At 40.0% G+C, this 13802-nt stretch overlaps 1 protein-coding gene across 1 annotated transcript in view; it reads left to right on the top strand.

Annotated features, from left to right (window-relative positions):
- Positions 1-2086: 2086 nt before the first annotated feature.
- Positions 2087-13802, top strand: part of COL1A2 (collagen type I alpha 2 chain) — a gene marked incomplete at its 5' end in the record, with an annotated part of 50289 nt that continues 38573 nt past the window's right edge. Inside the window, 8 exon segments of the mRNA XM_073629592.1 lie at positions 2087-2122; positions 3248-3331; positions 5580-5630; positions 7898-7942; positions 11124-11177; positions 11273-11326; positions 13234-13287; positions 13577-13630. Of these exon segments, the coding sequence (XP_073485693.1) occupies positions 2087-2122; positions 3248-3331; positions 5580-5630; positions 7898-7942; positions 11124-11177; positions 11273-11326; positions 13234-13287; positions 13577-13630 (432 nt within the window).

Genomic DNA, 13802 nt, shown 5'->3' with positions numbered 1-13802 from the left:
TCTTTACCTTCAGCTATGTAGTGTAAGGGCCTGCCTGATTGCATACAAATTGAAAGTGCTTAGGTTTGGCCTCATATTATATGGTTTTGGTAAACCTAAAGGAAAATTGTACAAGTAAAAAAGTATAATGTATATTTAGCCTTTGTGCATGAGGCACAGCTCTGCTCAGTTCCATAATCCAATCATGTGCAAGCAAAAATAATTATTTTCTTATTTTCCTTGCACGTGACTGGGTATTTTTTGCAAAGTGAATGTTCATCTCCTCCACTAAGCTAAGGCAAAATTCCTTTTAAAATTGAATGCTACCTTGCAAAGTGAACAGCCTATTTGCCTTTAGTAAATCAACCCAATTGTCTGTATACATGGTTGTGAGGCCATTGGAAAGCATAGCAGCCAGGCAGCTAGCATTTTCAGAAGGAGGTCAGTCCCTATATTTCTCTAAGCAGGTTTCCTTTCTTATTGTTGTTTCATTAGTTTTTGCTCACTGTAGTAAAGTATATCATAGAAAGGCTTAAGGTTCCGATAACATGAGTCTTAATGCTATCAAATGAGGTTAAATCTCTATATGCTATTGCTTCACAACCAACTGCTTATAAATGTATAACAATTTTAAATATAAAATATAGGATTACTTGAATTTGTGTATATATATATATATATATATATATATATATATATATATATATGTATATATATATATATATATATATATATATATATATATATATGTATATATATATATATATATATATATATATATATATATATATATATATATATGTCAAATCTACATGCAGGGCTGCTTGAGTTTAAACTCAACACAAGACTTGATCATGTGTGTGGATGGCCCTTTAAACATAGTGAACTGGTACAGTAGACCACATTAAGGTCAATGATATCCCAATGTTGGGGTTAAGCTACACATGAGATTTTTATTTGCTTAGCAGCATGAAATTAACGGCTTGCAGATAGATTTCTCCTCTTCCAACCTTACCATGAGTCCCTTCTCCTTCTACTCTTCCAATAAAAATTCCATGTGTAGTTTGGCCCTTTAAATAACTGTTCACCAGGACAGTGTGACGCCTCCTGGAGGTTAAAAGTACCGGAGTACCCATAGATCCGTCTATTAATGCTTGCTTGTACCTGTATTTCATCAACCAATAGATAGACACTAAAGATGGGCTTCACTTGAGGTTTTCAGCTTCATAGTGTCACAAGATTATAAATATCTTGACATTTTCCTTAGCTAAACCTCATCCAAAGAGGTTAACACCATGCTAATATGGGATTAAAAATCTTGGGGGCAGCATATAGGTAACATGCCATCATTGGACCTCATCCAGTCTTGTGTTGTTGGCTTGGTTTAAATTTAGCAGCTCAGGGTGGCAATTCCTATAGTCTTATTCAATTATGGAAAAAGTTTGGTAGAAAGTGTATTAACCCAAAACAACCAATCAAAAAACCATATTATACCATTCCAAATGTACACTAATTGAATTTGGTTGGTTGCTGAGGTGAATGCATTTGACCCATTAGCACTGTTACTTACACTTTATGCCTTTGAATAAACCCAAAGGTGCGTTGACCCATCTTGGGTTTTGCAGGTAGCTACAGATATTTGATGAGGATGTGGACAATTGAAATGTAAAAATGCAAGTTGGATGTGTGCTTTGTAATGTGTAAAACCTGCAAATTTATGGGCAGGATTGGCAGGACTGTGTCTGGCCAAGACTTGAGCTTCTCAGCCAGTAGTATGTGGACCTCGGAGGGCACCTACCGACAGCCCAAGGGGGTTAAAAGCTTATTGAACAGTTTATAAAGTTATATTCTTATAGAAATAATTGCAGTAGCTGGCATTGGTGATTAAAAACTCAGTAAGTGGTTCGTAAACTTTGCATGTAAGGGGCTTCTGACAATACCTTGGGCAGTGAGGGGTAGAGGGCAACTTACACACCCTAGTTGGTGATTATCTGTTATAAATGGACACATTAAGTGATTACAATGAGAATCTCACATCTAGGCGGGTGTGACAGTTCTGTGTTATGTCTGAGTTGTGTACGCCTACTAAGCATTTCCTTATCTGCAGGGTCCCAGAGGAGATAAGGGCCCACCAGGAGAACAGGTGAGGAGAAATAATGTTTCTGTAATATGAATGCTCTACATTAGAAAGGCATTGTAATGCAAATATAGACTCTTTGGGAGATTTATATTCTTATTTTTACTATTTATGTTTTTTTTTTTTTTTTTTACAAAAATGATCACTAGCAATATACTGTAAATAAATAGTAGAGAGAGACAAAAAAAGACAAAGGAGGAAAGAGACAGTGACCTTCTTGTAATATATGAATACAGTTAAGATCATTATAGGCGGGTTTGTTCATTTTTTTATTATTTGGCAATTTTTTCACCAGATGCAAATTATAAACATATATATTTTTTTTTTTTTTGCAAGTTTGCAATATTTATTTGCTGCTGTAGCAAAAAGGGCAATAGAAATATTTTGTAAATGATAGCTGCTGTGTGTCGATTTGCAAACCGCTCAAGGTGAATGGCTCACAAAAGGCTAAAAGGCTCCACTGCATAATCCCCAAGTGCCATTCAGGCTCGTTGCACTCAAATCATTCCAAAAAAAAAAAAAAAGTAGATTAATCATTGTTATCTGGGCAAATACTGGAATACTGCGATTCATTCTCTTTTTGATTTCCTTTGTTGTTGGGTTTCCACTAGAAAAAGACTGGCAATGGATCCTCAAGATTTGATGGGTATTTTAACTTTTTTGGGAGCTTAAAGGAAAAATAATCTTAAAAATTGGCTGATGTTGAGTTGGAGGATCTACACAACGTCACCAAAAATGTTGGATATATTTTATACATATAAAAACCAAACACTTAATACATTTGGGAAATCATGTGCAAAGCCATTTAGAGGAAAAGCTGTCTTTGCTGCCTAAAATAACAAATCAGGCTCTAAATGTTATGTGATAAAAACAGATATGATTGGGGAGACGAGGATCTCTTCTTCAAATAGTGTTAGGGATGTTGCTCACAGGACACATGGCAGGCATAGGTAGAAGCCAAAAAGCCCCAAAAAAGCCAATAAGATCGCAGCTTTCACGTGTCCAATGACACATAACTGCTGCAAGCTGATCTCTGATTGGTTGGTATATACAAAGCTGATAGGGGAAATGTGTATATTATTAAATACACTCAAGTCATGTTCTATAAATGATTGTTTCAATCTGCATTAGGGACCCCCAGGAATACCAGGCAGAGATGGTGAAGATGGATTACCCGGCCTACCCGGCCCCCCTGGAGTCCCTGGACTTGGTGGAGTAAGTCTAATAATACTTTTAACTTTACACTTATCAGTGAACATCATAATATGGAGACTAACAATCATGCTCATGTTACTGACAGCAAATTAATACCAACTTCCAATTGCTGTTACAATTTCTGCATGGTACATTATCATACCTTTTTAACATTTGGAGTCATATTACCTGGTAATCCTGTCATCAGGGATCCAAGCCCATAATGGTCTGGAAGCCATCACATGGTGTTCTTTCCTTGAGTACAAAGAAAACAGAGTCACGCCCATTAGTGATAATATAAACACCTTTCAGTTAATATATTATTTTTTTATTTTCATTTTAATGGAGATTTGCAGTCCTTTGTATGTTGATCCCTGTGGACAAAACAGTCAACCATGAAATCACAGCACACAGAAAGTGCATCAGAGTACAGAATCCAACCACCAAAAAAGAAGGGCCTAAATCCCTGCACCCCCCTGAAGCACAGGGGTCCTGATGGGGCAAGGCACTCTAGTCCTCCTGGATGAAAGCAGGTGGACTCCAGTCTTTAGGAACCTTGTAAAGCTGGTTTACCGTGTGCTAGGTGAGGGCTATCCCAAAAAGAAACCCATGAAGGCCACAGACCCTCCCTCCGACTTCAGGGTAGGCCTAGATAAGCCTGCAGCTTCCGTCTCTTGTAGAGTAAAAAAAAACAAACAAATGTGCAGTCTAAATGCTTGTGCAATAAATAGTGAATTGTGCAAAAGAAATAAAAGTTCCAAGCACAATACACATGGCAGGTCTTTCAGGCAATATAAAAAACGACTCTAGGATAGCCCAAGAAATGTGCAAGAAAAGCAGTAGTGACATGACTTAGTGCCAGTGAATCTTAGTAGGGTCCCAGACCTATGGTGTTTTTTAGGCACCCCTGGGAACTGCTTGTGCTTCCCATCCCCACAAAAAGGCTTTAGCACCAAGGGAGACTGGGGACAAGCCTGGTGCAACAGTCCCAAATCAACCCGGGATGAAAGGATCCCATGCCAAGCACTCACCTATTATGTCACTGAGTGCCAGTGGAATTCAGTGGGGTCCCAAACCAATTGTGTTTTTCTGGCACCCCTGGGACGCCACCTCCAGGGGGGACACCACTGGGAGCTCCTTGTGCTCCCCAGCCAGACAAATACTGCCCCATCCCTACCAAAACGCATTAGCACCATGGGAGACTCCTGCCTACAACTGGGGACAAGCCTGGTGCACTGGGACAGAATCAACCTGGGAGGAAAGGAACCCACCCTAAGCACCCACCTATTACATCAGGAGCTACATGATTTTAGCCAGTCCAAACTTATTTTTACTTTTGGGTAGCATACGTAAGGTAGACTTTTTTGCTTTTCCTGACCCATTAGGATGATCTTCCTACACTTCCTTTTCTTTAGGTAGAACAGGAAATGAGAGAAGATCACTGCAAAGTGAGGGAAATCCCCTCAAAGGCAGTTTTTTACTGGAACAGGTGCCTCATTGGAAGATTTTATGTTGATTGTATGGTGGCTCTGTCCACCAGTTCACTACAGCACACTACACAAACTGTGGGCAAGCCTGTAGGGAGTGCAATGGATACAATACAACTTCTCTAGAGATTAGAGATAACCCTTCCCCATTTTACCATGTTTTATCACGGTCATGTGATAGTTTACGTTTTTTGGGATTGTATTCGAAATGTGCAAAGAGAGATTACACAAATACTTATAAGTATAACATTTAATACTTAAGTAATGACAGATACAGATAATAATATTAGAAAGTATAACAAGACTACTTAACTAAAGATGGTGTTTCTACCACAAAGTCCCGCCTGCTTGTGCAGCATAGCACACAGGTGATCACAGACGCATTCATCATTGCAAGCTCTGATATGAGACTGAATGTTCCAAGTTACAGCTGTAGTATATAGGATTTGTGTGTAAGGAATGGCCAGCCCCCGACCAACTCCCCTTAGAGCAAAATTACCTTTTAAGGACCTGGTCAGTTTGTAATGGCATTCCTTTAGCATGAAGTCATTTAAGGTGACCAGAATAACCTGGATATTAGAGGCTTTCTTATATATTTGTAAGTCAAGGAAATATGAAATGCAATTTCATCATCATGGGAACACAGAGATTAGTCAGAAATTGACACGAGTTCTATCCCTTCCTTACTCTCTTCAAAACAAAATATTAAAGTTTGTCTGGCGTTTGGCCCTAAGTGATTGATTCTACCTTTGAAATAATTGTATATTTTTTTCTCTTTTCAGAATTTTGCTGCTCAATATGATCCTTCCAAATCTGCAGAACCTGGACAACAGGTAAAGAAATGTCTTTTGAGTTGGTAATCTTTTTATGTAAGATAGTTTCCCTCATCAGCACCCAGCAGAGCAATCAATTGCGTTGGCTAAAGTAATATTTGTGTGTTGGTTTAACCTAGTCTTCCTAAAACTTTTTGCCCCAGAGGAACCCTTGAAATAATTTTCAGCTCCTGGGGAACCCTTGCTAAACCAATTAATTGACGGTCATTTTCTGATAATGCCTCTTACATCGATAGCCAGTGGCAAGAATGTCCACTTACAGTGGTGCTCAGACAGCTAAAAAGATCATTAGTTTCATGCCGCTGGTTTTGTCAAGTGGTTTTGGCCCTGTAATTATGCAGTCACTATCAAATAGGAGGTCAATCAGCCACAGCTCAAGGTACCCCTAGCAGCATCTAGGGAACCCTAGGATTCCACAAAACCCTGGCTGGTTTGACCAATGCTGACATCAGATGAGTCTACTGTCAATTCATATAGTCTTACTATCAACAATTGTTAACCATCCTTTGGCTTCACGTATCTCCCCTTGGTGATTAGTATTGTCCATCTCTAATTGGTCAGAAAAACCATAGTAAAGGTTCCAACTCTCACAAATGAGTTGACCTCTAAAAAAGACAGCCACCAGGTTCAGCCAATCAGGATCAAACATAGACACATGTGAAATGAAGGCCACTGTGTAATGATGTGACCAGTTCAGAAGAATGGTTTGGGTGACTGCTGGGCCACCTCACATTTACCATTTAACGCAGAACCTCTTTGGGTGTGGGTGGTCTTTTGCTCCTTTTCTCCAACGATGGGACATCTGCACTCCCCTCCTTGCTCCATTCCTGCTGATAACATCTGCTGGTGGTCTTCTTCCAGGCCAAATTTCTTACACCTCTGCCATTAGGCAGCTACTAACAAATGTGGGTTGAAATTACATTGCTCCAGCACCCACTTTTATTCCCAGCATCCTTCAGATACTGGGAATAAACCCTTCAGATAACCGGATTAAGCCAAGGGTGTACACTGCCTGCACATGCACTGCAGGCAGTCTACACAAAGTAAAAAACTGCTAGGAGAAAGAGGAATCATTTTTTGGGCAGGAGACACTTTGCATGACTCTTCTGTCAAAATACTCTGCCTCCCAGTAATAATATTTTTGAACTTTTTTTGAACTTTAGTTGATTTAAATATATTTGTCAACAGCCACAAAGGATATAAATCCACTTTGTGTGCACAAAAAAATCGCCTTTGCAGAGCCAGATATCACCCTGTTAAAAGTAACAGTGATGTAGTCACTGTACTGTACATAGCCTGTGCAGAAAACAGAACTGTGGGAGGGGTCCATCAGGCTCCACCCACTACAAACTGCCTGCAGAAAGCTACAGGAGGGGTGGAGACAAGACCAGCCACCCTGCACAAGGAAAGAGAGCAGCATTGACTGGTCTTTGAAGAGTCAGGCCTGTTTCACCTATGCATTTTTTAGTGCATTTTCAGTTTTGCAGAAACACACTACAGTCCATTAAACATGGTTTCCTAGGGTCACGTTCACATCTGTGCAATTTTATAGAAAGGGCCAGGGACCAGTTGGTTGTGCTTTTGGTTCCATAGACTTCAATGGATCAAAAACGTGTACAGTACTGAAAAACACAAAATGCACCTGAAATATGCATCAACTGCAACCTGAATCGGTGTGAACCAGGCCTTAGTTCACTTTACATTCATATTTAGGGTGTAGAATGAAACATGTTCAGCATCAGACTCCTCTCCCCCAGATCCCCCCCAGTCCTTGTGACAGCGGCAAGATCTTCTCTCTGCACTCGCTGCCACAATTTGAAGAGAGCACCGGGCTCTGGCCGCTACATTGATTCACATTTCCCTGTGAATCAATGAACTATAAGTACCGACAGCCTTTGCGGATGTCGGCTTGTAGTTCATTGATTCTTCCTGTCGGTGTGAAACTTCCTGCCTGTATGATGCATCATGTACGGGCAGGAGACCTGCATGGCATCAGCAATCTGCTGAGCGTGGGGGCAATGCTTTCTAGGCTCTTAAAACAAAAAATAGTAAATGCACTGGTGTTAACTGGTGCAGTTGGATTGCTTCTATCACCATACTGTAGAAGACTGCTTTTCACATAGGTGACCTTTGATCCTGAAAAGTTGTGAGCCAAGAAGTTACCATTGAAAACTTAATTCTAATGCCTTAATGATGTCTCATCTAGCACAATAACAATGCAATCTTGTTTATGTTGCTTTATTCATAATCAGCATCATCTTTTATAGGGTATCATGGGACCAAGAGGACCTCCAGGACCCCCTGGATCTCCCGTAAGTATATTACCTGGAATGGAGTCAAAAGAATTGCAAAAATTAAGCTTAATGTGACAATTGTTTGTGATGGAGTTTAGGAATTGGGGTGTCATAGTGCCAGAATTAGAACACAATAAATGTGTGTGGCATGGCGGTTTACGAGGAGCGAGTCAAAGTTGGTATTTTTTGCGATTAATAAATCTAGAATAGACTTGTGGCTTATTGATCAGGATAAGGAGAACTTGAATAGTGACTCTTGTGGCTTTAGAATTATGCATGGGATGGCTACAGGTAAAAAAATGTAATAAATGGGTCAGAGATATAGAAGTGCTGTGACTGTGATTGGTGGATTATGTGTCACCGATGTTAGGTTTATTATAGTGAGGTGTCATGTGGGTCAGGGTGATGTGGCTCTAGGGTCATGTGACATTAGGCTTTGGAGTGTTGTGACATTAGGGTTAGAAGTGATATGACGCTAGAATTAGAAATGGTGTGACACTGGAGTTAGGAGGTATGATGTGACACTGGAGCTAGGGTTGGGAATCATGTGACACTAGGGTTAGGAGTCATGTGGCACTAGGGTTGGGAATCATTTACACTAGGGTTAAGAGTGATGTGGCACTAGGGTTAGGAGTCATGTGACACTAGGGTTGGGAGTCATGTGACACTAGCTTTAGGAGTCATGTGACACTAGGGTTGGGAATCATGTGACACTAGGGTTAGGAGTAAGGATGAGCTCTGGCGTGTTCGCACACCCCACGTTAAGAGCCCGCCAGGAAGTTGGCACTGCGCTGCGCCAATCACAGTCAGTGAGACATTTTCCCAATGTACGGCTGTAGAGATCGGGAAATGTCTCACTGCCTGTGATTAGTGCAGTGCCGTGCCGACTTCCTAGCGGGCTCTGCACCTGGGCTGTGCGAACACGCCGGAGCTCATCCTCAGTTGGGAGTCATGTGACACTAGGGTTGGAAATAATGTGACGCTAGGGTTAGGAATGATGTGGCACTAGGGTTAGGAGTCATGTGACACTAGGGCTAGGTGTGATGTCACACTAGATTTGGGAGTGATGCGACACTAAGGATAGGAGTGACATGACACTAGTGCTGTGACACTAGGGTTTAGGATGATGTAACACTAGGGCTGGGAGTCATGTGACACTAGGGCTAGGAGTGATGTGACACTCGGGTTAGGTGTGATGTGACACTAAGGATAGGAGTGGCTTGACACTAGTGCTTAGAGTGATGTGACACTGGTGTTTAGGGTAATGTGACACTAGGGTTGGGAGTGATGTGACACTAAGGTTGGGAGTGATGTGACACCGGGGTTAGGAGTGATGTGGCACTGGGGTTAGGAGGGATGTGACACTGGTGGAGTTAGGTTGTATATGACATAAGGGTTGGGGGTCATGTGACGCTGGGGTTTAGAGCGATGTGATACTAGGGTTGGGAGTCATGTGATACTAGGGTTGGGAGTCATGTGATACTAGGGTTGGGAGTCATGTGACACTAGGGCTAGGAGTGCTGTGACACTGGGGTTTGGAGTGGTGCGACACTAAGGATAGGAGTGGCATGACACTAATGCTTCGAGGGATGTGACACTGGGGTTTAGGGTGATGTGACTCTAGGGTTGGGAGTGATGTGACACTAGGGTTGGGAATGATGTGACACTGGGGTTAGGAGTGATGTGACACTGGGGTTTAGGGTGATGTGACACTAGGGTTGGGAGTGATGTGACACTGGGGTTAGGAGTGATGTGACACTAGGGTTAGGTGTGATGGTACACTAGGGATAGGGGTGATGTGACACTAGGGATAGGAGTGATGTGACACTAGGGGTAGGAGTGATGTGACACTAGGGTTAGAGGTCAAGTGACACTTGAGTTAGGAGTAATATGGCACTGTGGGTAGGAGTGATGTGGTATTGTGATTAGGAGTGATGTGGCCCTGGGGTCAGAAGTTATGTGTTACTGGAATCTGGGGTGATGCAATACTGTGGTTGAGGGTGACGTGGCACTGGAATTAGAGTTGATGTGGCACTTGACTCAAAAGTGAAGTGGCATAAGGGCTAAGAGTGATGTGGTATTGCAGTAAAGGATAATGTGATACTGGGTTAGAAGTGATGTGACACCACCATCAGGGGTGATGTGGCATTATAGTTAGGAGTATTGTGGCAATACATTATAAATTATGTAACACTGGTGTCGGGTTTAGGAGCAATGTCATTATAGAATTAGGGGTAATGTGATATTGTGGTTAAGGATGGTGAGGTGCTGAAGCTACGTTTTTTTGTTTGTTTTGGGATTAGGAGTGATTGTATTCTGGATATAGGGATGATGTGGCACTGGGGCTAGAGGGCAATGGGGTTTCAGTTGAAGTGGCACTAAAGCTATAAATAATGTGAACTGGGACATGAAGTGGCATTTGGATTTGGGATAATATAGCAGAGGGTCAGGAGTGATCTGGCAGTTGGGTGGAGAGTGGTGGCACACTTGGAAGAAGGATGGTTTGGCAGTGAATTAGGACTGATATTGCATTACAATGAACTGTAGGACCCAGGGGTTAAGAGTGGGATGATGTGGCAACAGAGTGCAGTGATGTTGTATTTGCGTTAGGAGTGATGTGGCACTGAGGCTAGGGGTGATGTGGCATTTGGAAAAGGATGATATGGTTCTTGGTAGGAAAATGACATGGCATTGGGTGTGAGACTAATGTGCACTGAGGTGTGGCATGACGTGGCACTGGGGCATTAGAGTTTGGAATGATGTGGTACTAGGATAAAGAATGGTATGGCACTAGGCTCTGGAATGGTTGTGGTAATGGAATGTCGAATGATGTGGGTATGAGGTTTGGAATGATGTGGTACTGGAGTTTGGAATGGTGTGGCACTGGGTGCAAAGATGAGATGACACTGGGATTTGTGGTCATGTGGTACTGGGATTTGGAATGGTGTGGTACTGGGATTAGAAAGGGTGTGGCACTGAGGGTTGGAATTATGTGGCCCTGGGAAATTAAGATGTTTTTTTTTTTAATGCACTAAAGGCAACTTGGCTAAGACTCAATTTACTACTTGAATAGTATGCGATATAACCCTTAGATTATAAAGTGAGAGTGGACACTATAATAACAAATCTAGGGAAAGTGATTTATTTTATCAACATTGTGTATAACGAAAATAAAATCCTCTTTGTTTTCCATTTGTAGGGCTCTCAAGGCTTCCAAGGTCTTCCTGGCGAAAACGGTGAACCCGGTCAAACTGTAAGAGCCCAGCTTAATTTATAATCCTAATAATGAATATTTTATTTATATACTGTAAGTCTGCATTATTAATTATATTACTTTATATCTTATAGGGCCCTGTAGGATCCAGAGGACCAAGTGGTGCCCCAGGCAAAGCTGGTGAAGATGTAAGTAATTAAGACCATTTCATACAACATCACGCACCTTTTTATGGAACACCAAATGCCTTTTACATTACCAACTCACGAAAGACATTTTCTGTGCGATAATACTGGATGTCACCAGAAATGAGAGTAATGGAAAAGTGTTTGTTTTGTCCATCGCATTAGTCAGATATCAGATGCATTGCGTAACCTATAGTAGAATATTAAAGCTGTTATTTAATTAGTGACTATGGACAGCAACTCTTTTTTTCTTTTCTCAAATAATAAAACCTGAGGCCCCAATGCAGTAACATTAAATGACACCCAGCTAACAGAATTCTGCAAGCATCTATCATACAATTGGAAATGAATATATGTGATCTAATTCTGATTGCCACAGAAAATCTTGTTTTGGTCACATCTTCAAATCGCTTGGAAACTGTAAAATATACCAAAAAGTGGAAGATTCTTTTGTAACTAGTCCATGATAAGAGCAACAATCAGAAACAAATTTTCAAGCCTCTTTCAATTCAAAACATTCAGTAATGGTTCCTACAATACCACCCTTTACCCCTGGTAATAAACTCTGCTAACATAGACAATTGGAAGATAAAAGGGGATGACATACGGTATATGGCACTTTGCAGCACCGAATAGCCAATTCTGGCAGGAATTATCTGTCGGTGACAAAATAATCTTCTCTGTTACCATCCCCTGGAGCTTCTTGAGATAAACTTGCCAGCACTGTAGAGTTACCCAAGAGTCCCCTAAACTATATAGATAAGTATAGATTCACACAGCGATCGGTGGTTCTTGGATACATTTTAAAGAATCAAACTCTGTTAAGATCATGTACAGCATACCGAAATTCTTTTTGGATGGGTATTAACTTATTAGCAGGGTTCAAATTGACATCTTCAAGTTGGCCATATACCAGACATGTGCAAATGTTGGCCTATTAGGTGACTAAACACGCATGAGTGGACATCTTCCTCAGTAACGATCTCTATCAACTGATACCTCATTGTAGTTAAAAGTAGAACTATATATATCTATCTATATATATATATCTAGATATATATATCTATATATAGATATATATATCTATATATAGATATATATATCTATATATCTATATCTATATATAGATATATAGATATATATATCTATATAGATATATAGATATATATATCTATATATCTATATATATATATATATATATATATAGATATAGATAGATATCTATCTATCTATATCTATATATAGATAGATAGATATCTATATATATCTATATAGATATAGATAGATATCTATATATATCTATATATATATCTACAGTATATATATCTATATCTATCTATAGATATAGATATAGATATATATTCATTTTTTTACTGGAACAGATCCAACATAGTTCAGTAGATCATAACAGCCAGCCTTGAATCCAGCAATGGCCATGCCAACATTGTCTGCATTATGTTGATTTTTTTTTTATCTTTTTTTGGACAGATGCCAGATGTCCCACACCCTCACTATTGTTAGCATTTAAGCCAATGCCCCTTTAAACAACTAGTTTTTGCAACCGGGGTCACTTCCCTATCAACCTATAAACTCCTGCTTGGACATCTCTGCAGAGCAATGTATGAATGTATATAGGTTGTAACTTTCTATCATTAGACATCGGCTGTCATAGTGCTTCTGTTTAAAAGGAGGAACCTTGCATCAATATGCATTGTCCCCCAGATCCCTATCACATGGGGTTGCTTCACCTTGAATTAGACCTAAAGTAGGTGCTGCATCATCCACTGCAAGCCTAATAGGTTTAATCTCTACAACTGTTCCTTATCTTAGCAGTCTTTTGATGAACATATTATTGGATATGTATTTACCTTATTTCTGACAATTCATTTTTATTTTTTGTTTCTTTTTAGGGTCATCCTGGCAAATCTGGAAGACCTGGTGAGAGAGGACCCGTCGGCCCACAGGTATGAATACTTCATTTTGCACCAGTATTAATAAATCTAAAATAAGCACAGGCTTGAACTTTGGAATCCCATACATAACAGCAGAACTAGTTTGAACATTTTTAATCTGGTGTTAGCTCCTAAGTGATTATGAGCACTTTTGTGGAGGTATAATATTTTAGAAAATTAGAATCCGTTACACTTTATTTACACCATTTACACTGTTATTTGGTAATACTCGGAATATAAAAAAAAATAATATTCAATAGCATTCCACATTTATTAATCGATTCTCTCTTCTCTATTTTAGGGTGCTCGTGGTTTCCCTGGAACTCCTGGTCTCCCCGGATTCAAAGGCATTAGAGTAAGTTCCAGTTTACAAAAGAATGAAAATCATTTAGTTGTTCCACTTAATGTTGAATAGAATATAAAGGATTTTAATAATACTTAAATTTAGTTTTTTATATACAAATACAATTGTGATCCTTATTATTCACCATAGAATCCTCATACCATATAAACTGTATATACTTATT

The sequence above is a fragment of the Aquarana catesbeiana genome, linkage group LG05 (assembly GCF_042186555.1).
Source record: "Aquarana catesbeiana isolate 2022-GZ linkage group LG05, ASM4218655v1, whole genome shotgun sequence".
NCBI classification, from domain to species: domain Eukaryota; kingdom Metazoa; phylum Chordata; class Amphibia; order Anura; family Ranidae; genus Aquarana; species Aquarana catesbeiana.
This window is presented reverse-complemented; position numbering and strand designations above follow the sequence as displayed.